Here is a 22,574-nt window from a genome sequence, read left to right on the forward strand (position 1 = left end):
ACTATCCCCCAATTTAACTGATCCCCAAAGGTTTTTGATTAAATAGCGGAATAGAAAATATGATCCAAAAAAAGTGTATGTATATCACACTTACACAACCACACTAGGCCCCAATTACTATTGTTTGTACCCCTAAAAGGCTAGATGAGGAGTAGGGGGGGTATGGAACAGGCAGCACCCTCAAACCTTCAGAAGTATGAGATGAACCCCAACAACTTGGAAAGGTGGATCTCTCTCACACGTACCAACACAGACTATCCCCCAATTTAACTGATCCCCAAAGGTTTTTGATTAAATAGCGGAATAGAAAATATGATCCAAAAAAAGTGTATGTATATCACACGTACACAACCACACTAGGCCCCAATTACTATTGTTTGTACCCCTAAAAGGCTAGATGAGGAGTAGGGGGGGTATGGAACAGGCAGCACCCTCAAATCTTCAGAAGTATGAGATGAACCCCAAAAACTTGGAAAGGTGGATCTCTCTCACACGTACCAACACAGACTATCCCCCAATTTAACTGATCCCCAAAGGTTTTTGATTAAATAGCGGAATAGAAAATATGATCCAAAAAAAGTGTATGTATATCACACGTACACAACCACACTAGGCCCCAATTACTATTGTTTGTACCCCTAAAAGGCTAGATGAGGAGTAGGGGGGGTATGGAACAGGCAGCACCCTCAAACCTTCAGAAGTATGAGATGAACCCCAACAACTTGGAAAGGTGGATCTCTCTCACACGTACCAACACAGACTATCCCCCAATTTAACTGATCCCCAAAGGTTTTTGATTAAATAGCGGAATAGAAAATATGATCCAAAAAAAGTGTATGTATATCACACGTACACAACCACACTAGGCCCCAATTACTATTGTTTGTACCCCTAAAAGGCTAGATGAGGAGTAGGGGGGGTATGGAACAGGCAGCACCCTCAAACCTTCAGAAGTATGAGATGAACCCCAACAACTTGGAAAGGTGGATCTCTCTCACACGTACCAACACAGACTATCCCCCAATTTAACTGATCCCCAAAGGTTTTTGATTAAATAGCGGAATAGAAAATATGATCCAAAAAAAGTGTATGTATATCACACGTACACAACCACACTGGGCCCCAATTACTATTGTTTGTACCCCTAAAAGGCTAGATGAGGAGTAGGGGGAGTATGGAACAGGCAGCACCCTCAAACCTTCAGAAGTATGAGATGAACCCCAACAACTTGGAAAGGTGGATCTCTCTCACACGTACCAACACAGACTATCCCCCAATTTAACTGATCCCCAAAGGTTTTTGATTAAATAGCGGAATAGAAAATATGATCCAAAAAAAGTGTATGTATATCACACGTACACAACCACACTGGGCCCCAATTACTATTGTTTGTACCCCTAAAAGGCTAGATGAGGAGTAGGGGGAGTATGGAACAGGCAGCACCCTCAAACCTTCAGAAGTATGAGATGAACCCCAACAACTTGGAAAGGTGGATCTCTCTCACACGTACCAACACAGACTATCCCCCAATTTAACTGATCCCCAAAGGTTTTTGATTAAATAGCGGAATAGAAAATATGATCCAAAAAAAGTGTATGTATATCACACGTACACAACCACACCTGGCCCCAATTACTATTGTTTGTACCCCTAAAAGGCTAGATGAGGAGTAGGGGGGGTATGGAACAGGCAGCACCCTCAAACCTTCAGAAGTATGAGATGAACCCCAACAACTTGGAAAGGTGGATCTCTCTCACACGTACCAACACAGACTATCCCCCAATTTAACTGATCCCCAAAGGTTTTTGATTAAATAGCGGAATAGAAAATATGATCCAAAAAAAGTGTATGTATATCACACGTACACAACCACACTAGGCCCCAATTACTATTGTTTGTACCCCTAAAAGGCTAGATGAGGAGTAGGGGGAGTATGGAACAGGCAGCACCCTCAAATCTTCAGAAGTATGAGATTGTGTTCACTGTACCCCACAAAGATTGAGTTCACTGCACCCCACAATGATTGTGTTCACTGCACCCCACAAAGATTGTGTTCACTGCACCTCACAAAGATTGTGTTCACTGTACCCCCCAAAGATTGTGTTCACTGCACCCCACAAAGATTCTGTTCACTGTACCCCACAAAGATTGTGTTCACTGCACCCTAAAAGGATGTTGTTCACTGCACCCCACAAAGATTGTGTTCACTGCACCCTAAAAGAATGTTGTTCACTGCACCCCAAAAAGATTGTGTTCACTGTACCCCCCCAAAGATTGTGTTCACTGCACCCCACAAAGATTGTGTTCACTGCACCCCAAAAAGATTGTGTTCACTGTACCCCCCAAAGATTGTGTTCACTGCACCCCAAAAAGATTGTGTTCACTGTACCCCCCAAAGATTGTGTTCACTGCACCCCACAAAGATTCTGTTCACTGTACCCCACAAAGATTGTGTTCACTGCACCCCAAAAAGATTGTGTTCACTGTACCCCCCCAAAGATTGTGTTCACTGCACCCCACAAAGATTCTGTTCACTGCACCCCACAAAGGATTTTGTTCACTGCACCCCAAAAAGATTGTGTTCACTGCACCCCAAAAAGGATTTTGATCACTGCACCCCAAAAAGGATGTTGTTCACTGCACCCCAAAAATGATTTTGTTCACTCCACCCCAAAAAGATTGTGTTCACTGCACCCCACAAAGATTGTGTTCACTGCACCCCAAAAAGATTGTGTTCACTGTACCCCCCAAAGATTGTGTTCACTGCACCCCACAAAGATTCTGTTCACTGTACCCCACAAAGATTGTGTTCACTGCACCCCAAAAAGATTGTGTTCACTGCACCCCAAAAAGGATGTTGTTCACTGCACCCCAAAAAGGATGTTGTTCACTCCACCCCAAAAAGATTGTGTTCACTGCACCCCACAAAGATTGTGTTCACTGCACCCCAAAAAGATTGTGTTCACTGCACCCCAAAAATGATTTTGTTCACTGCACCCCAAAAAGGATTTTGTTCACTGCACCCCAAAAAGGATGTTGTTCACTCCACCCCAAAAAGATTGTGTTCACTGCACCCCAAAAAGATTGTGTTCACTGCACCCCACAAAGGATTTTGTTCACTGCACCCCAAAAAGATTGTGTTCACTGCACCCCAAAAAGGATGTTGTTCACTGCACCCCAAAAAGGATTTTGTTCACTGCACCCCAAAAAGATTGTGTTCACTGCACCCCACAAAGGATTTTGTTCACTGCACCCCACAAAGATTGTGTTCACTGCACACCAAAAAGGATTGTGTTCACTGCACCCCAAAAAGATTTTGTTCACTGCACCCCAAAAAGATTGTGTTCACTGCAGCCCAAAAAGATTGTGTTCACTGCAGCCCAAAAAGATTGTGTTCACTGCAGCTCACACACAGAAAAATGGATGTGGATCACTGACACCTGCCTATCTCCAATCCCACACCACACAGCAATATCGATTGTAGTTTGTAGAACACAGTTTCCCTAAAATTCAGCAGACTCTGTCCCTAACAGGATTGAGAAGAGATCGTAGATCAGGATTGAGTGCAGATTCACCCCACCCCCCACACAGCAATATCGATTGTAGTTTGTAGAAGACACTGACCCTATAATTCAGCAGACTCTATCCCTAAAATGCCTACAACTCGCCCTGCCTAAACACTCCGACCTGTCCCTCAATTCTATCCGGACACAAATGGTTTTTTCCTGCCTATCTTTCCCTAATCAGCAGCCAGCACATTGATGTGTGCTCTGTCCCTTAGCTAAGCAGCAGAATGACGCTGCTGCGGCGGCTGCCTCGAACTTATAAAGACTTGGTCACATGCTTCAGACGGCCAATCACAGCTACTAAGACATTTGCAGGCATGGCTGGGATGGCTTAAGGCACACCAGTTAAACGATTGTTGATTGGCTGTTGAAAGCCCGCCATGAAAAGAGCGCCAAAGCATGCAAAACCCGGAAATAAAACGACCGAACACGGATTTTTACCCGAACATACAGTAAAGTGTCCGTGTCCGTGTTCGGGTAAAAAAAATCCAATTATTCGGTACGAACACGAATAATACAGTCCGTGTTCGCTCAACACTAGTTAGGACTTTAGTTTAATAAACACTCTACTAATATAGGTTGCTGGAAGATTGGCAACCTTCCAATAAATACATATTTTGTTTTCTGATTGCAGATTGGATGTCATGTAGTTTTGGAGATGTACTGTATTTCTTTGTGTTCAGCCTTTTGTATTTTGGGTCACCATACAAACTTGGCAAGCTGTGGGTATTTTTATGCGGTCATAGCAAACCTTGCTGTGAATATATGTGAAAGGTGTGCAATTTATGTGTGTTTATACAGCTTCACATTAGACTAGTTAAAAATCATTCGAAAATGCTTTTGACTATTTTTCAAAACACGTGGGCAGGGCTTTCCTGGATTGAGGGTTTTAGCTGCACTGTAAGATATATAAATCCATTCCGAAGGGCATTGTCCATTATTTCAGCTGAAGGCTGATCGAGAACAAAGGCTGCAGTACAATCGTACTGTAAAAGGTAAGAGGTTGCCTCAAAACAAGGTACGCAGTTTATTAGTGATAAAATGACTGTGAATGTTTTATCCAAGGTGCATAATTGATGGAGAGAGTGTTAGAAAATTACAGAACTTTTGACTAGTAATTAAGGTCTCTGATGATGTGGATTATATATGTGAAGTGAGAACTCCTGAAAGTCTTGAATCCCATTAATCAGACATCAGCATTGCTAAAAACAGGGGTATTCAGTATGAGGGGGCTTCCCCTTATAAAAACATAGTTCATCTGTCTGTCTCTTTGGCTTTAATACTTTTTCTGATGATGTGGATTATAAATACAAAATGAAATGGCAATATAAAGCATTCATGTTATTGGATTAAAATGACTGCCAGGACATTGCGGACTCTATTTTTTCACACCAAGTTTTCGTTAACAAGATTTAATCAGCTTCCCCAAAGTTCCTTACTAAGAATGCTGGATTTAGCATTCAACAAGATTTTGGCAGGCTTAAGTATTATTCAGTACTACCTAAAGCTTATATTTCCAAATAAAGAGCCCAGCAATGGCATCCGGCAACCTACTTCTCCCAGCATAGGCTTTTTTTGATAGCTTTCTTGATGCCCCTAAAGCCCCCTTCAGCTCCAAAGTTCTTGTGCTGAATAGAGTTCTTCAGAAATGTTGGCTGTAGCATTTAAAGGGGAAGTTTGGGGTTAAAAAAACAGACATACATACTCACCTCCATGCTGCTGCATCCCCAACTGTTCCACTCTGGCTTTAAGACTGAGAGCTGAAGTGCCAGGCTGGGAGGTAGAGAGCATGGATGGCTCCAGCTCTTAGCCGCACGCTGAAAGGGAGAGCCAGCAGACAACCAGGCAGCTTGATGGATCCTGACAATATTGTGGATGCTATGGATACTACATTAACCTGACCCCAGCACTACATACATTACATACACCTGACCACTGCACACTGTATTTTACACATACCTGACCCCTGCACTTTGTTCATGACCTACCCCTGACTCCTCTGACTCCTACATTATGTACATTACATAATCAGACCCCTGCACTATATACATTACACACCTGCCCCCTGCACTTTGTGTGATTGCAAATTTGGACTTCTGCAATTTGTACATTACATACATCTGACCCCTACATTATGTACACTACATACACCTGACCCCTGCATTATGTGCATTGCATAAACATGACCCCTGCACTACATACATTACATACTTTGGACCCCTGACCCCTGCATTATGTGCATTACATACATCTGACCCCTGCATTGTGTATATTACATGCACGTGATCCCTGCACTACATACATTACATTCACCTGACCTCTGTGCTCTGTATATAGACTCAAGTTTTAAGCACCTCCAGTTCCCACAATGTTGCAACACCTCATTTTTCTCCTCTGGTTGCCCAAGGGTACCCCAATGGGGGGGGGGGGGGGTCAGCAGGAAAGACATCTCCTCAGTAGAACAAAGTCAGAATAAAATGTTTTGTTTTACATAAACTCAAAATCAATATTATAGTGATAGAAGGATCCTAAATTAGCTATTGGCTTCTTTTATGTCCTAGGAACCGAAAAAGCAAGATTTTCCGAAATGCCCTGAACCTGTCATGAGTATAACACTTGTCCTGCCCCCCCCCCCCCTTATTTTCCTATTTTGAAACATTAGCTACAGTAGCTGTCATTGTTATCTTCTGATTGCACTGCTTCATCATCAACAATGCCAGTTAAACACTGCATTGTTGCAAACTTTTCATTTTCTGTAGTACACTTGATACTTAAAACAGTATTAAATCCAATACCAAAAATGTATTGTATTGCAGCTTACTGACTCTTAGATGTGGTGGCTGCATTCATTTTTTTTTTTTAGGCTTTTTTCCTTTATTTCACCTGGTGATCCTGCCAGTAAGTCTGTTATTTTTTAACTTTCTTTAACAGCCCACTGTTTCCAGACAAAGTAGTGGTTTGGTTGGAACAAACCATTTATCACTGGCAGGAGTGCTTACAATGGTCGGATTATATTTATTTAGGCAAAAACATTATCCAAAAAGGAAAAAAAACTGCTTGCTGTAACTGCCTATAAAATGTTAGTTGGAGTTCAGTTTCAAATTGTTAGTCAAGTCCGTATAAATCTGCTAGTCTAAAGGCCTGTACACACGATAAGAAAATCTGAAGGGAAAATTGGTCCGATGACCGATCTGCCGATTTTCGGATTGTTAGTATGGTGCTTTCGACAGCCAACTCCGACTTTTCAGCTGACAAAATCCTGATGTGCAGGCTATAAAAATTTTTTGTCATCCGTAATACAACGTCCGATTTTCGTCTCATTAGTACAGATTTTGACGGAAGAAAATCTTAAGAGCAAGACTAGGCATGCTCAGAGATGAAAGAACACATACAAAGCAATCCAACACATGACATCACTTCTGAAGTAGAATTCTGTCGTACGGGAAAATTCGTATGGAAAAAAACCTCTTCACTTTCCACATCAGACTAGCATGCCACAAAAAACGGACGACAGATCGTTCGATAATCTGATCGTGTACGGGGCTTAACACCGACCTCTACTTATACTACTTCATCCCGAAGGCATATACCCTAAGACAGGAAGTGTGTTACTGGCCAGATCAGAGATCACCAGGTGAAATAAAGGGAAAAAGCCTAGAAAAAGAAAACAAATGCAGTTGCCACATCTATACATTGGTATGCTGCAAGTTGTACATTTTTTGAGGGAGGTTTTACATACCTCCCAACTTTTTAAGATGGGAATGAGGGACACCTATTAGAAAAAGTATGTAGACATAGGACACACCCCCGGACCCATTGTTAAATTAAAATTGTACAAAAAAAAAATGATTGGTTAAACCTACAAGTGCTTTTTTTTACCACTGCTATTCCTTTATATTGGCTTTTGGAATTTATAAATGCAGCAATTTGGAAATTGGATGAAAGGTTTAGCACTGGAAAACACTTTTTGATAGAAAAATAGTTCATTTTATATACAACTATATAGATCAGACCAAAATGAGGGATAAATGAGGGATAAATGAGGACAAAAGAGGGACAGAGGAGCCTTGCTCCAAATCGAGGACAGTCCCTCAAAATCAGGGACAATTGGGAGCTATTGTATAATACCATTTTAGAAACATTGAGAAAAGCTATCTTTGATGACTGGGACCACCTATGGTCCTGTACTGTATTATAAGTAAGGAGATGATTGATCACTTTTTGAAGTATAACTAAGCGCAAAACTTTTTTTTTTCCATTTTGGATAGGGTGGAGAGAGATTAGAACACTTGTTAGTTGTTATTGCTGTCTGTGTCCCCATTAGGATATTCACCCTCTCTATTTGTCCTGTTTACCATTATCATTGAAAGTGAAAGTAAAAGAAAAATCCAACTTTTGGGTTGTTCCCTAGAAAAGTAACAGAGGGGAAATCTTCCAATAGGGACACTAGTTCTGGTGATCCGGGGGTCCCCAAGGAATTTCCTTTATTTACAAGGATTTCCTCTCACTTGGCTATGGGACAAAAGTGAAGGGAAATCTCCGCCATGGGACACAAATGGTGAAAAAAATCTGATAGGGGCTATAACCCTCGCTTGCTCTATCCGAAAAAAAAAAATTGCCTATCGTTCTACTTTAACCTTTATTAGGTGGTTATAACAATTGAGCGAACGTAAGTTTAAGAGGTGGGGGTCTCACGTTGGTTTGAAACATCACAGTGGTGTGACTTGTCACCTTGTCTAATGACAAATGACAGAAGGGATTTTTTTCTTCTTCCCTGTTGTGTCTATATGACCGGACAAAAAGGCAATAGCTCCAATGGGATGCATATGGCAAAAAGTCAGAACTTTTAACCCATTACTCCTCTATCCAAAGCTAAAAAATAACTGGTTTTAGGTATACTTTAAAAAATAAACCAAAGAAAACCAAGTTGCACATGCAAAAAAGGTTAATGTAAACAATATTGTGAGCTAAAGCGTGCAGTCCTAATGAGTTGAGATGAGTTCCATATACAGGTATTAAAAATGAATCTGTAGCGGCTATAATTGTCTGCAAAATTCAATGCAATATTGAAACCTGGAGGCATTTTGTATGTCACAATGTACAGAATGCCTCAGAAATGTAATTTCCTGATTGTGTGATTGGCTCACTGATTTTCTCAGCTACAAGTCAGATTTTAAGCACTTCCTGCAATAGGAAATCAGTTTTTATAAACTATTCCCCAAAGGTTAAATACCTCTAAAGAAATGCAGGTAGCGTTTCTCATCAAAACACTGAAAGTGCAACAGCTGATTATAATGAACCAAACACTCCCATTCAGAATCAGTCTGCAAAAGAAAATTGGTAAACAAGTATGTGGGTAGGGTGCAACGTGGTGTGTTGTTAGCAATAATACACTAAGAGGCCAAGGTGGATATGAACAGCATATTGTGAGAGTTCCACAAACCTACTAACAGACCCAGCAAGTAGGCACAACCGACCAGAGCTACTTACAAACAGTAGTAGAGGATCCAGATCTTGAAAAGATGCTGACAGCTTCTGAAGTGAGGATTGGGAATGCGGCCAAACAGGAGGCTTCCTAACATGAGATAGTAGTCCCTGCACTTCCTCTACTCTTCAGGAACCTTTCCCTGCCACTAAGCACTGTCCCTGCCAGACAGGGAAATTGTCCCTATACTAGCCACTCGCATAAAACTGCACTAAACCCGTGAGCCTGAGTCTTAAATAGACTCAAGATGGCCACCAAAGTCACGTGGGGCTCCAACGTCCAATCGGACAGCTGTTTCTCTGTGACCGCAAAAAGTCAAAGAGGAACCAAGTTCCTCACAACTTTCTTCTCCTTCTGCATTGCCGCATAGGTCAAGCATCACTCACAATGGGGAATACAGACGGCACCTGCCTACAAGCAATTTCTTCAGAGAAACAATAGGTAGGAATTGTTAAAATCTCTGCAATATACATTCATCACCCAGAGTGGATTTTTTTTTTCTTAACAAAAATGGAGCTAATCTTTAACTCTTTAATCTTTAAAGCCCTCATCCGCTGTAACAGCCCTCACACCTTAAAGGGACCAACCACACTAGTGTTCCTCCACAAGTACCTACAGAGAACCATTTCCTACAAGGTCCGACACTACCTCACACATCCACAACAATAAAGTTACAGAAGGGGGCTTTTCCTAATGCATGTCAATGATGGCACACAGAAAGGTGTAGAGAAAAAGTAATGCTGTACCACCCTTGGACTTTTCGCCAGCATGTTACTTGTCATTTGTATGCCAAGGAGAATGTCTACTATTATTACTTATACAAAGCTCCTCTCTCCATCCTCTCTTAGCTCCTTCTGTGCTCAGTTTCTCCTTTTCTTTCTGTTTTTGTCTTTAGGTCTTGCTGCAGACATGTTTTTAACAGATCCAGTTACAGTTGTCCTCTCTGCTGTCACTTGTGTTGTCCTGGCCATTTTTTGGTTCAGTGAGAAGAAAACAATTCATCCAAATTATCCTCCTGGACCACCACGTTTGCCTGTTATTGGAAATATGCACATTATAAATATGAATAAACCTTACATAACGTTTTATGAGGTAAGATCTTGGACTTTTAGATACAAGAATAAGCCCTTTTTGTGTATTCTTATATAAAACATATAGACATTTTTAAAAAACATATAAAATATGGTATGCATTAGAATTGTCAATGCCTGTCCTGTGGTGCAGTGTTTAATGTCATCCAATGCGTTTCAGAAAAAACAAATCTCCCTCATCAGGGGTAGAGACGGGATCACATTTATTCAGTTGGACAGTGGGGAACAAAGCATAGACGTATACACTTAAAAACATGCATTGGTTCTTGGTCCTGCCAGGTTGCCCAGTGTAAGATACATTAAAGGGGAAGAAGTGTCACAGTGGCCACTGTTGCCAAGGCTGTGAGTCCCAGGGGGTTGAGGTTATATCGTAAGAGGTAAAAAGGCCCTTTTTCGAATGTCAGGGGTGATATTTACTCAACAAAGGTAACCCCCCCCCCCCCCCGATGTATAAGTATTGGTATCCACTTTCAGGAAACTGGCTGGTGACACAGGGCGGGATATTTGAATATCTTGCACTTGTCTTACATTGGGCAACCGGGCAGGACCAAGAAACAATGCATGTTTTTATATGTATACGGCTATGCTTTGTTTCTCACTGTCCAAAATAATAAATGTGATCCTGTCTTTACCCGACGAAAGAGATTTGTTCTCTCTGAAACGCAACGTCATTGCAGGACGGTCATTGACCATTCATAGGGCCCTTTCACATGGGCTTTCTGGTCAGGTCCGCCTGTCAGTTTTTCAGGCGGACCTGATCAGATGCACCATGCACCCCTATGGAGCAGCGGATGTCAGCGGTGTCATGTCCGCTGACACCCGCTACTATCTGAGCAGATCCATGAAATCCAGAAGGATGGTTACCCTATTTTCCTCTGTCTGGAGGATCGAATCGGATCTGATTGGATCGAATGAAAATGAACAGGCAGTCCGTTTTCATCTGATCTCCCATAGAAGAGAGAGGGGATCTGATAGGTCTGTCCCTGCAAAGTAAGCAGAGACGGACCTGTCATCCGCCTGCTCAGCGGGGATCAGCGGATCAATCCCCGCTGAGCAAAACGAAGTCCGCCATACCATAGTTTCACCATACCATAGTTTCTATGTACAATTTTTATCAATTTTTTAATATTGTGTTAATAAACTAATTTTTATCTTTTAAAGAATTGGTATCATATGCACTATTTCTAACGTGCCATTTAAATTCCCAACTTGGGGAAAATTCCTAACTAAAAGAATTTAAGTTAAAATTTAAAAATGAATTTGAATTCTAAAATGAATTTGAATTCAAAATGAAAACATACTGTATCACAATAAATTCCATAGGGTGTAATAGTGAAATAAGATGGAAATTTCTACTTTAGCTGCCAAATAGAATAGAACAAAACAGAATAGCATTGAAAGTAAAGGAATAGAATAGGATAGTAAACAATTGAATAGAAAAAAAATAGAATAGAAAATAAATTAATAGAAAAGAATAAAATAAAATGAATACAGTCGAAATTCGTATTTTATTTGAAAATAACGAATATACAAAATTAATCTGAATATACAAACCAAATTCTGAAAACAAATTATTCTAGCATAATGAATATGAGGAAACAAAATTATTAACTAAACAAACAAATCCGAAATGAAACTAAACAAATTTTTCCAGTTTTAGAGAATATAAAAACCCAGACGCCCAGGCTATTATACAATGCTTAAAAAAATTAAAGGAACAATTTGGAAACACATCTGATCTCAATGGGGAAAAATGTCATGCTGGATATCTATACTGATATGGATTGGGCAATGTGTTAGGAACGAAAAGATGCCACATTGTTTGATGGAAATTAAAATGATCAACCTACAGAGGGCTGAATTCAAAGACACTCCGAAAATCAAAGTGAAAAAATGATGCAGCAGGCACATTTTGCTGAAATTTCATTGCAGCAACTCAAAACGGTACACAGTAGTTTGTATGGCCCACACGTGCTTGTATGCATGCCTGTCAACGTCGGGGCATGCTCCTAATGAGATGAGAGATGGTGTCCTGGGGTATTTCATCCTAGATCTAGACCAGGGCATCACTAAACTCCTGAACAGACTGAGGTGCAACCTGGCGGCATCGGATGGACTGAAAAATAATGTCCCAGAGATGTTCTATTGGATTCAGGTCAAGCGAGTGTGGGGCCATTCAATGGTATCAATTACTTCATCCTCCAGGAACTGGCTGCATACGCTTGCCATATAAGGCCGGTCATTGTTATGCACCAGGAGGAACTCAGGACCCACTGCACAAGCGTAGAGTCTGACAATGGGTCCAAGGATTTCATCTCGATACCTAATGGCAGTCAGGGTGCCATTGTGTAGCCTGTAGAGGTCAGTGCGTCTCTCTATGGATATTGCTCCCCAGATCATCACTGACCCACCACCAAACCGGTCATGCTGTACGATGTTACAGGCAGCAAAAACGTTCTGCACGGCTCCTCCAGACCCTTTCACCTCTGTCACATGTGCTCAGGGTGTACCTGCTCTCATCTGTGATAAGCACAGGGTGTTAGTGGCTGACCTGCCAATTCTGGTGTTTAATAGTAAATGCCAATCGAGCTCTACTGATCCGGGCAGTGAGCACAGGGCCTACTAGAGGACTCCAGGTCCTCAGGCCACCCTCATGAAGTCTGTTTCTGATTGTTTGGTCAGAGACATTCACATCAGTGGCCTGCTGGATGTAATTTTGTTGGGCTCTGGCAGTGCTCATCCTGTTCCTCCTTCCACAAAGGAGCAGATACTGGTCCTGCTGATGGGTTAAGGACCTTCTATGGCCTTGCCAATTTCTCCTAGTGTGACTGCCTGTCTCCTGGAATCTCCTCCATGCTCTTGAGACTGCGTTGGGAGACATAGACATAGCATACCTTCTGGTATTGATGTGCCATCTTGGTGTGTCATCTGGTTTCAGTGTCATCTTCTATTGGCATTTAAACAGGGAGTTGACATTGTGGACTGCCCATGTGACAGTATTTGAGCTTGTTAAATGACTGCCTAAACCCAAGCCCTGTCACATGGGTTGGTCGTGAGCACCCTCATACCCAGCATCCTTGTTCTGTTAGTGAGGACTCAAACAGTGTAAGGATACAGTGTGGGAGCGCAGCTACAATTGGTAAAACTGTCTGCATTTGTTGGTTATCAGAAGATACTGTCTTTTTATCATAATTGATCTTTAAGCCCCTCCTCCTAAACCAGGTTCCGTGGATCTGAATTCTAGGGTTTTTTCAAACTCAGTCTGACTGTTTTCTAGGTCCCTATCTATTAAAGATGTTTAAAGCTGAACTCCGGGCAAACAGCTGAGTACACTGATTAAATATATATTTGAGGGCAGATTTACCTACCAAAGGATTTTTGATCGTTTCTCTGTTCAGTTTTGAGAGTTACACAAAACTTTCCCACAGTCCTAAGTAGCAGGGGAGGGGACCTGATTTTTTCTGCAGCAGTTTCGTTTTCTATACAGGTCACCTCCCCACCCCTACCCTTTGACTGGACAGTGAAAGTAGAAGCAGCAGACTGATGATCTCATCTCTCTGTCACTCTGTTCTCTCCTCCTGTCAACATGCACCTTGCACTGAAACACACCTCATTGGCTCCTTGTGCTGCTCCTTCCACCTGTTTGAAATCTTTTTATTAATTTTACTTTAAAAGACGCAACATTACATATCATTCAAAATCACATATAAAACAAAATCACATATAGAAATAATATTCCTAGATTATACATACTGTAAAACAATTAGATGCCCCTTGGTATACATATGATTCCATAAATCTCTCAGTCCCCCCCAGGGGGAGAAAAAAAAAAACTCCTGTCTGAGATCTGCTGTAGAGGACTACAAGAGACTGATATCAAGTCAAATCCAGGTACCTACACAGCTTATATTAAAAAATATATTTATTGATGTTTTGGGGATTTTAGGGCTTCATTCATTTGTGTCTTTTATAATTGCATGGAGTTCAAATTTAATAAACAAAAAATACCTGTTAAGTGAGAAATGTCACAAACCACACATTTCCCCCCTCCCATTCAAAGTAGGATAGTATAAGGAGTACGGTGCCTCCCCTGGTAAACGAACAATGTATTAGGTAGAGCTGTCTTCAAATTAAATCTGTAAATTTTATGCACAGAACAGAGAAAGTAAAGTAAAAGTTTTCGTTCTCTAGGGCCTATACTTCCTTGAATGTGAGCAACTGGAAACTTTGATAAAGCACTAGTAGCCATAATTTAATGTATGTCTGTTGGGACCTATTGGAAACCTGCTGGAGATTTGACTCTTACAATTTAGATAATGCTGGACACATGTCTGAGCCTTTATTTTTTTTTTTTTTTTATTGGAAAACTACAGGAACACAGAGGTGGTAGGCAACATTACACCCCTGTAGTGCCACTAGAAAGTACATTACATTAAGCAAGCATAAAAAAATACTACCAGCTAGTGGCAGAATTGCTAAACAACAGTATATACAGTACTATATGAGAATGGTTGTTGCTCCTCGGTCTGTATAGACAACATGCTAACAAGTCTTAATTTTACTATGCGGATCATGGTTTCTAGTTACAGTCAGGTCCATAAATATTGGGACATCGACACAATTCTAATCTTTTTGGCTCTATACACCACCACAATGGATTTGAAATGAAACAGACAAGATGTGCTTTAACTGCATACTTTCAGCTTTAATTTGAGGGTATTTACATCCAAATCAGGTGAACGGTGTAGGAATTACAACAGTTTTTATATGTGCCTCCCACTTTTTAAGGGACCAAAAGTAATGGGAAAGATTAACAATCATAAATCAAACTTTCACTTTTTAATACTTGGTTGCAAATCCTTTGAAGTCTGGAATAGACATCACCAGACTTTGGGTTTCATCCCTGGTGATGCTCTGTCAGGCCTCTACTGCAACTGTCTTCAGTTCCTGCTTGTTCTTGGGGCATTTTTTCTTCAGTTTTGTCTTCAGCAAGTGAAATGCATGCTCAATTGGATTCAGATCAGATGATTGACTTGGCCATTGCATAACATTCCACTTCTTTCCCTTAAAAAACTCTTTGGTTGCTTTCGCAGTATGCTTCAGGTCATTGTCCATCTGCACTGTGAAGCGCTGTCCAATGAGTTCTGAAGCATTTGGCTGAATATGAGCAGATGATAATGCCCGAAAAACTTCAGAATTCATCCTGCTGCTTTTGTCAGCAGTCACATCATCAATAAATACAAGAGAACCAGTTCCATTGGCAGCCATACACGCCCACGCCATGACACTACCACTACCATGCTTCACTGATGAGGTGGTATGCTTTGGATCATGAGCAGTTCCTTTCCTTCTCCATACTCTTCTCTTCCCATCACTCTGGTACAAGTTGATCTTGGTCTCATCTGTCCATAGGATGTTGCTCCAGAACTGTGAAGGCTTTTTTAGATGTTGTTTGTCAAACTCTAATCTGGCCTTCCTGTTTTTGAGGCTCACCAATGGTTTACATCTTGTGGTGAACCCTCTGTATTGACTCTGGTGAAGTCTTCTCTTGATTGTTGACTTTGACACACATACACCTACCTCCTGGAGAGTGTTCTTGATCTGGCTACCTGTTGTGAAGGGTGTTTTCTTCACCAGGGAAAGAATTCTTCGGTCATCCACCACAGTTGTTTTCCACGGTCTTCCAGGTCTTTTGGTGTTGCTTCTTTCTTTTTAAGGATGTTCCAAACAGTTGATTTGGCCACATCTAATGTTTTTGCTATCTCTCTGATGGGTTTGTTTTGTTTTTTCAGCCTAATATTGGCTTGCTTCAATGATAGTGGCAGCTCTTTGGATCTCATATTGAGAAATGACAGCAACAGATTCCAAATGCAAATAGCACACTTGAAATGAACTCTGGACCTTTTATCTGCTCCTTGTAAATGGGATAATGAGGGAATAACACGCCATGGAACAGCCAATTGTCCCATTACTTTTGGTCCCTTAAAAAGTGGGAGGCACATATACAAACTGTTGTAACTCCTACACTGTTCACCTGATTTGGATGTAAATACCCTCAAATTAAAACTGAACGTCTGCAGTTAAAACCCATCTTGTTTGTTTCATTTCAAATCCATTGTGGTTGTGTATAGAGCCAAAAATATTAGAATTGTGCTGAGTTCCCAATATTTATGGACCGGACTGTATGTCCCTGGAACTGGCGCTTCTGATCTCATCTTGCTCTGTGGCTGGCTTCAACAACTCAGGTGCTCACTAATTATACAGTTAAAAAAGTTGTCTGGAATTAGGCTTGAAATACTTAGTTTTTAATGAATTAACGCTTTGTGGCAATATGTACTACATAGTTCTGATTTTAAGATTTATAAGCATTGATTTTTTTTTTCTTTTTTCAGCTTGCTAAGAAATATGGCTCAGTGTATAGCCTACAGATAGGAGCTCAGAAGATTGTTGTGCTGTGCAGCTATGAGACAGTAAAAAGTGCCCTGGTCAACTATGCTGAGGAGTTTTCTGGAAGACCATATGTGCCAGTTTTTGTGGACATGGCCAAAGAACATGGTATATATATATTTATATATATATATACTGTATATAATATATATATATTTTTAATTTATTATTTTTATGTGTTTTCTTTTATAACTAGATTAACAAAAAGAGAACTATTGCACAAATGCAGCTTCTGCAACTTCTGCACCATGCCCACAGCCCCTGAATCTCCTGCACCATGCCTACAGCCACTGCATCTCTTGTGCTATGCCCGCAGCCTCTCCCTCTCTTGTACCATGCCCGCAGCCTCTGCATCTCCTGCACCATGTCCACAGCCTCTGACATCTCCTGTACCATGCCCACACAGCCTTTGACCACCTCCTGTACCATGTCTACACTTTTAACCGGAATTTGCTCTTATATATATATAAAGCCCTGTATGCTTTCATATCTGTCTTATCTATATATAATACACTCTTCAAATGTACTTTGAAATGCATGGTTTTCCCTTTTATGAACAAGAAATTAATGATGTTATGCTGTAGGGCCAGTATAATAATGCTATGGGGCTGGTATGAAATTATTTCCAGGGCTGAATTTTATTCCCAGTCTGGCCCTGGCTGTGAAAAGACATCCTAGGATGAAAATGACCTAAATACCTTTATATAAAGCCCACCATAGCTTCCGCAGTCAGAAATCCATATACCCCACATCTGCTTTAAGGTGGGAACAAATCCATTTTTCTCTATCGCTCATTGACAGACGTAGTCTTCTTGATTCTCAAGAGCTGGGTTATGTTGTCTCCGCAGGAGTAGGACTAGGCAGAATGACAAAACGTTCTGGCTCCACCCTAGGGGGCAGTCCCTGAGGGTATATCCTCCCTCTCTCTGCTACAGGGAATCAGTTTTTTTCTGTCTAGTCAGGAGTAAGGACCTAAGTTCCTTGCTGGGATCTTTTGGTCCTGGCAAGACTTTTTTTCTTTAAGAAAAAGACATTTTTTAGGTAGTTTTCTCCAGTGTTTTTTTCCTGTGAGATCTTCAAGCAAAAATGCCGGACTGGGCGACACTTGTGGTCACCCCAGCCGGCCTACGAGCGCGTGCAGACCAGGCATTGCGCTTGGTCGGCCGCGACATATTCAAGTAAGTATGCGGGGCCGGGCGACGGGCTGGATGTGAGATCCAGTGGTCACCCCGGTTTCTGCCTAAAAGCGCGTGCAGACCAGTGCGCTGAGTCGGCCGCGACGGAGTCCCAGTAAAGGGACTGACTTTGCGAGTTAAAAGCTCGCTTGGACGCCAGGACCAGAGAGTCGAGGCGTCCACAAACCCCCACCTCGGTGGAGAGGGTATTATGAAGAGAGGGTGCCTGTCGGTCGGTATGGTGAGTAAAACGTTCCCTTTTTTCCTCATTTATGAGGCAGTATATATTATGGGCCCCTCCATATATGGTCAGTATATATCTGACACTTACAAGTCCCCCTTGTAATACAGCATGTGTTTGTGGGAAGTGGACTTGGTTCAAGAGCTAACACTCTACCCAGCAGACTGTAACATTACAGCAAACATAGGAGGTATAATCCTACCTTATGTGCAGTGTATCTCTGTAGATCCATATGTCACCTCTCAGCAGAGTGCAGGTGGATGTGCTGGGAAGACGATATCGGCGGTCCGCCGCCATTTTGCCGTAGACCGTATGCATGTATGTCCTCAGGTCACGCCGGCCGCCATGTTTTTGGAGTCTTATGTCTCTTCTATGGGGGCGGCCATGTTTTGTGAGCCCAGCTTCCTCGTGGAGGGCTGGGAACGCCGGAAGGCGTACACAGGGGGCGGAGCCACGCCTTCTGCCCGGGAAAAAGCAAACAGCTCCTTCCAGTCTGTGTAAGACAGACGCTGGCTGCAGTTTGTTGGAAACTGCACTGCATCGGTTGGTGAGCCTTGGGGGTCCCTCTCTCTCTCTCTGGGATCGAGAAGCAGGTACTCTGAGGGGCGCTATTGCGCTAGGGGGAGACACACAAAAAAAAAAAAAAAAAAAAGTTTTTTTTTTGTTTATTGCTGGCAAAAGTGTCCTGTATTAACATGGACCCTGCCACTCATGTATCTCCTCCGGATCCCCTCGAGGGGTCTGCGGGATCCTCCAGCACCCCATTGACAATTGAATCTTTGTCAGCCATTATGGAAACTTTTGTGTCCCGGGTGGAAGTGGCTTGTCAGGGACAGGGCGCAAGAAAGCGACCCCCGCCTAACCCCTTATTATCTGAAACCTCGGATTCAGACTCTGAGACTATTTCTGCAGTTGCAGGTACTTCATCTGGTATTGGTGTCTCGGGTCCTGTCTCTTCAGACAGTGAGGAGGATGTTTCGGCATCTGCCATAGCCCGAGAGGAAGCGTTGGTAAACGCACTCATTGTATCTGTTCAAGAGACTTTAAGGTTACAGGGTATTCCATCAGAAATAGCTGAAACTGAGATCCCTTTTGGGACTAAAAAGCGCATCAAAGTGGCAAAGGTTTTTCCATTGCCCAAATGTTTTGGCAATCCAATCGAAGAAGAATGGCGTCTGCCAAAACGCACTTTTAATATTTCCAAACGCATTGACAGGCGTTATCCGTTTGAGGAAACCCTTATTAAGAAATGGACAGAACCACCTGTGGTGGATTCACCAATTGCTAGATTGAATAAAGCCACGGTTATTCCTTTAGAAGACGCTCCGTCTTTTAAAGATCCAGTGGATCGCAAGATAGAAGCTATGTCTCGCACCATGTTTTCCTTGATTGGATCAGCTTTCAGGCCAATAATTGCTATTGGTCTGGTTTCGCAGGCTGTAACTGAATGGACCAAGTGGTTACGCCGGGACTTAGAAGAAGTCCCTCAGGCGGTATCAGATTTGTTGGAACAAATGATACAGGGGTTACAGTTTGTATGTGATGCGGCGTTAGACGCCACTCCATTAATGGCGCGAGCATCAGTCTCAGCAGTGGTTCTCAGGCGTACACTGTGGCTAAAAGGTTGGATAGCCGACCAAGGTTCCAAAAAAGCATTGGCTAATATCCCCTTTTCAGGAGAACGTCTATTTGGAGCCAACTTAGATGAGATCATTAAGGATCTCACCGGTGGAAAAAGCACCTTTTTACCGCAAAATTTTAAAGGTAGAGGAACTCGTCAAAGACGAGGGCCTTCTTTTTCTGCTCACAAGAGGTTTTTTCGTCCAGCGGGTGAAAAAACTAAGTCCTCCAAGGTTCCTACAGGAGGCGTCAGGGGTCGTTGGTCGGGCAAGCAAAAGCCCGCCCCCTCCAGACCTGAAGATAAACCATCCAAAGCCTGAAGGTGCGCCCCCACCCATAACTGGGGTGGGGGGACGTCTTCGCCGGTTCCCGGATCCATGGCTTTCCAGAATCCCGGACAAATGGGTTTGCGAAGTCATAAAGTCAGGGTACAAGATCGAGTTTCGATCTCTCCCACCGGCGCGATTCTTCCCTTCCAATATCCGACTATCTCCGGATCGTCTAGAAGATCTGCGGAAAGCAGTCACAGATCTACTACAACCAGGAGTGGTAGTCCACGTTCCTTGGACAGAACGGTTTCAAGGGTTTTATTCAAACCTGTTTACAATACCCAGGAAAGAGGGCAAAGTGCATCCAATTCTGGACTTAAGAGCACTCAATTCTTTCGTCAACATAAGAAGATTCAGAATGGAGTCCATTCGCACGGTAGCAGCCTTCCTGCATCCAGGGGATGTCCTAGCGTCCATAGACATCAAGGACGCCTATCTTCACATTCCCATTTTCGCAGGACATCAGCGTTTTCTACGCTTTTCCGTAGAGGAGAACCACTATCAGTCTGTGGCGTTACCTTTCGGTCTCGCCACGGCTCCGCGGGTCTTCACAAAAGTGTTGGCCCCAATGTTGGCACTTCTGCGCCAAAGAGGTATATCGATTCTAGGTTACCTAGACGATCTTCTGCTTCATGCAGAGTCTCCTCAGACCTTGCTACAAAACATAGAAATTACTATGATTTCTTTACAGGAATTCGGGTGGCTGGTGAACCAGCAAAAGTCTTTTCTGGTTCCCACCCAGAGGCTCGAATATCTGGGTCTAATTCTAGACACAGTCAGGACAAGAGTGTTTCTTCCGGTAGGGAAACTTCGAAAGATTCAATCAGCAGTCCAGTTGTTACTGTCCAACAGCTGGTCTTCCCTTCGGACTTGCATGAGGGTTCTGGGGTTGATGGTGGCTTCATTCGAAGCAGTCCCATTTGCCCAGTCCCATACCCGAATTCTTCAGCAAGAGATTCTTCTCAGATGGAATCGGAATCCGGAATCCCTGGACAATCAGATACGATTGAGCAAACAGACCAGAGAGTCTCTGGTTTGGTGGCTTCGGTCTCCAATGCTCAGCCAGGGAAAGTCATTTCTGCCAATATATTGGACGATAGTGACCACGGATGGGGAGGAATTCTTGGTCAGTTATCTGTCCAGGGACTTTGGTCCCCGGAAGAATCCAGATTACCGATAAATGTATTGGAACTGAGAGCGATCAGACTTTGTCTGATTCACTGGACCGAGCAGCTTCAGGGCAGCCCGGTTCGGATCCAGTCGGACAGTGCCACGGCCGTGGCTTATGTCAATCATCAGGGGGGCACCAAGAGTGTCCGAGCGGCCAAAGAAGTGGCTTGCATTCTTCGCTGGGCGGAACGATTTGTTCCAGCAATCTCTGCGGTGTTCATTCCGGGGGTGGAGAATTGGCAGGCAGATTATCTCAGCCGTCAGACCCTGGATCAGGGGGAATGGTCCCTCCATCCAGACGTTTTCCACCAGTTGTGCCTACGGTGGGGCACCCCGGATGTGGATCTGTTGGCATCACGATTCAACAGGAAAGTTCAGAGATTCGTGGCTCGCTCCCGCGATCCTCTAGCAGAAACCGCAGACGCACTGATCGCCCCGTGGGGGCAATACCAGCTAATATATGCCTTCCCTCCTCTCGCGTTACTGCCAAGACTTCTTCGCAGGGTAGAGGAGGAAGGAATCCCAGTAATCCTGGTAGCTCCGGACTGGCCTCGTCGAGCTTGGTACGCCGACATGGTCAGACTGGTGGCGGACGTCCCATGGAGACTTCCTCTCAGAGAGGATCTACTGTCTCAGGGACCGATCTTCCATCCTGCTTTACGATCGCTGGCTTTAACGGCCTGGCTATTGAGACCCAGGTGCTGAAGGACAAAGGTTTGTCAGCTTCAGTTATTCCTACTCTAGTTGAAGCAAGGAAAGCGACTTCCAGAAAGATTTATCATCGCACATGGAAGTCCTACATTGCATGGTGTGAACCTTTGGGGTTCCGTCCTCGGTCTTATTCGATTAGTCGAATATTGGCTTTTCTGCAACAAGGGGTTGAGCAGAAACTGGCCTTGAGTACTATCAAGGGTCAGGTCTCAGCATTAGCCATCTTCTTTCAGAAGCCTTTGGCTACTCATTCCTTGGTGCGGAATTTCATCCAGGGGGTGCGACATCTGGCTCCGCCAGTGCACGCGCCGTTACCCCCCTGGGATCTTAATTTAGTGTTGTCGGTTCTTCAGAAACCTCCCTTTGAAGATATTAGGGAGATTCCTCTACCCACGTTGTCCCAGAAGGTGGCCTTCTTGGTGGCTATTACTTCTGCACGCAGGGTGTCAGAACTGGCCGCATTATCTTGTCGTTCACCATATCTGGTGGTTCATAGAGATAAGGTGGTTCTTCGTCCGAATCCATCCTTCCTACCAAAAGTAGTTTCAGAATTTCATCTGAATGAAGAAATTGTATTACCTTCCCTGTGTCCTAAGCCCAGTCATCCTCGGGAATTTGCTTTGCACTCCTTGGATGTGGTCCGGGCGATCAGGGTATACTTGAAAACGACAGACTCGTTTCGCAAGACGGATTCACTTTTTGTGATCCCAGATGGACCCAAAAAGGGGTTGCCTGCATC

General features: G+C 43.0%; 1 protein-coding gene across 1 annotated transcript in view; it reads left to right on the forward strand.

Annotated features, from left to right (window-relative positions):
- Positions 1–9,947: 9,947 nt before the first annotated feature.
- LOC309549025 (cytochrome P450 2K1-like) overlaps positions 9,948–22,574 on the forward strand; it is a 75,239-nt gene continuing 62,612 nt past the window's right edge. Inside the window, exons 1-2 of the mRNA XM_082248967.1 lie at positions 9,948–10,143; positions 16,535–16,697. Coding sequence (XP_082105093.1) covers positions 9,961–10,143; positions 16,535–16,697 — 346 coding nt within the window. The 5' untranslated portion in view covers positions 9,948–9,960. The remainder of the gene's footprint in view (positions 10,144–16,534; positions 16,698–22,574) is intronic.

This window comes from Pelophylax lessonae, assembly GCF_965119305.1.
Source record: "Pelophylax lessonae genome assembly, chromosome: 3".
NCBI classification, from domain to species: Eukaryota; Metazoa; Chordata; class Amphibia; order Anura; family Ranidae; genus Pelophylax; species Pelophylax lessonae.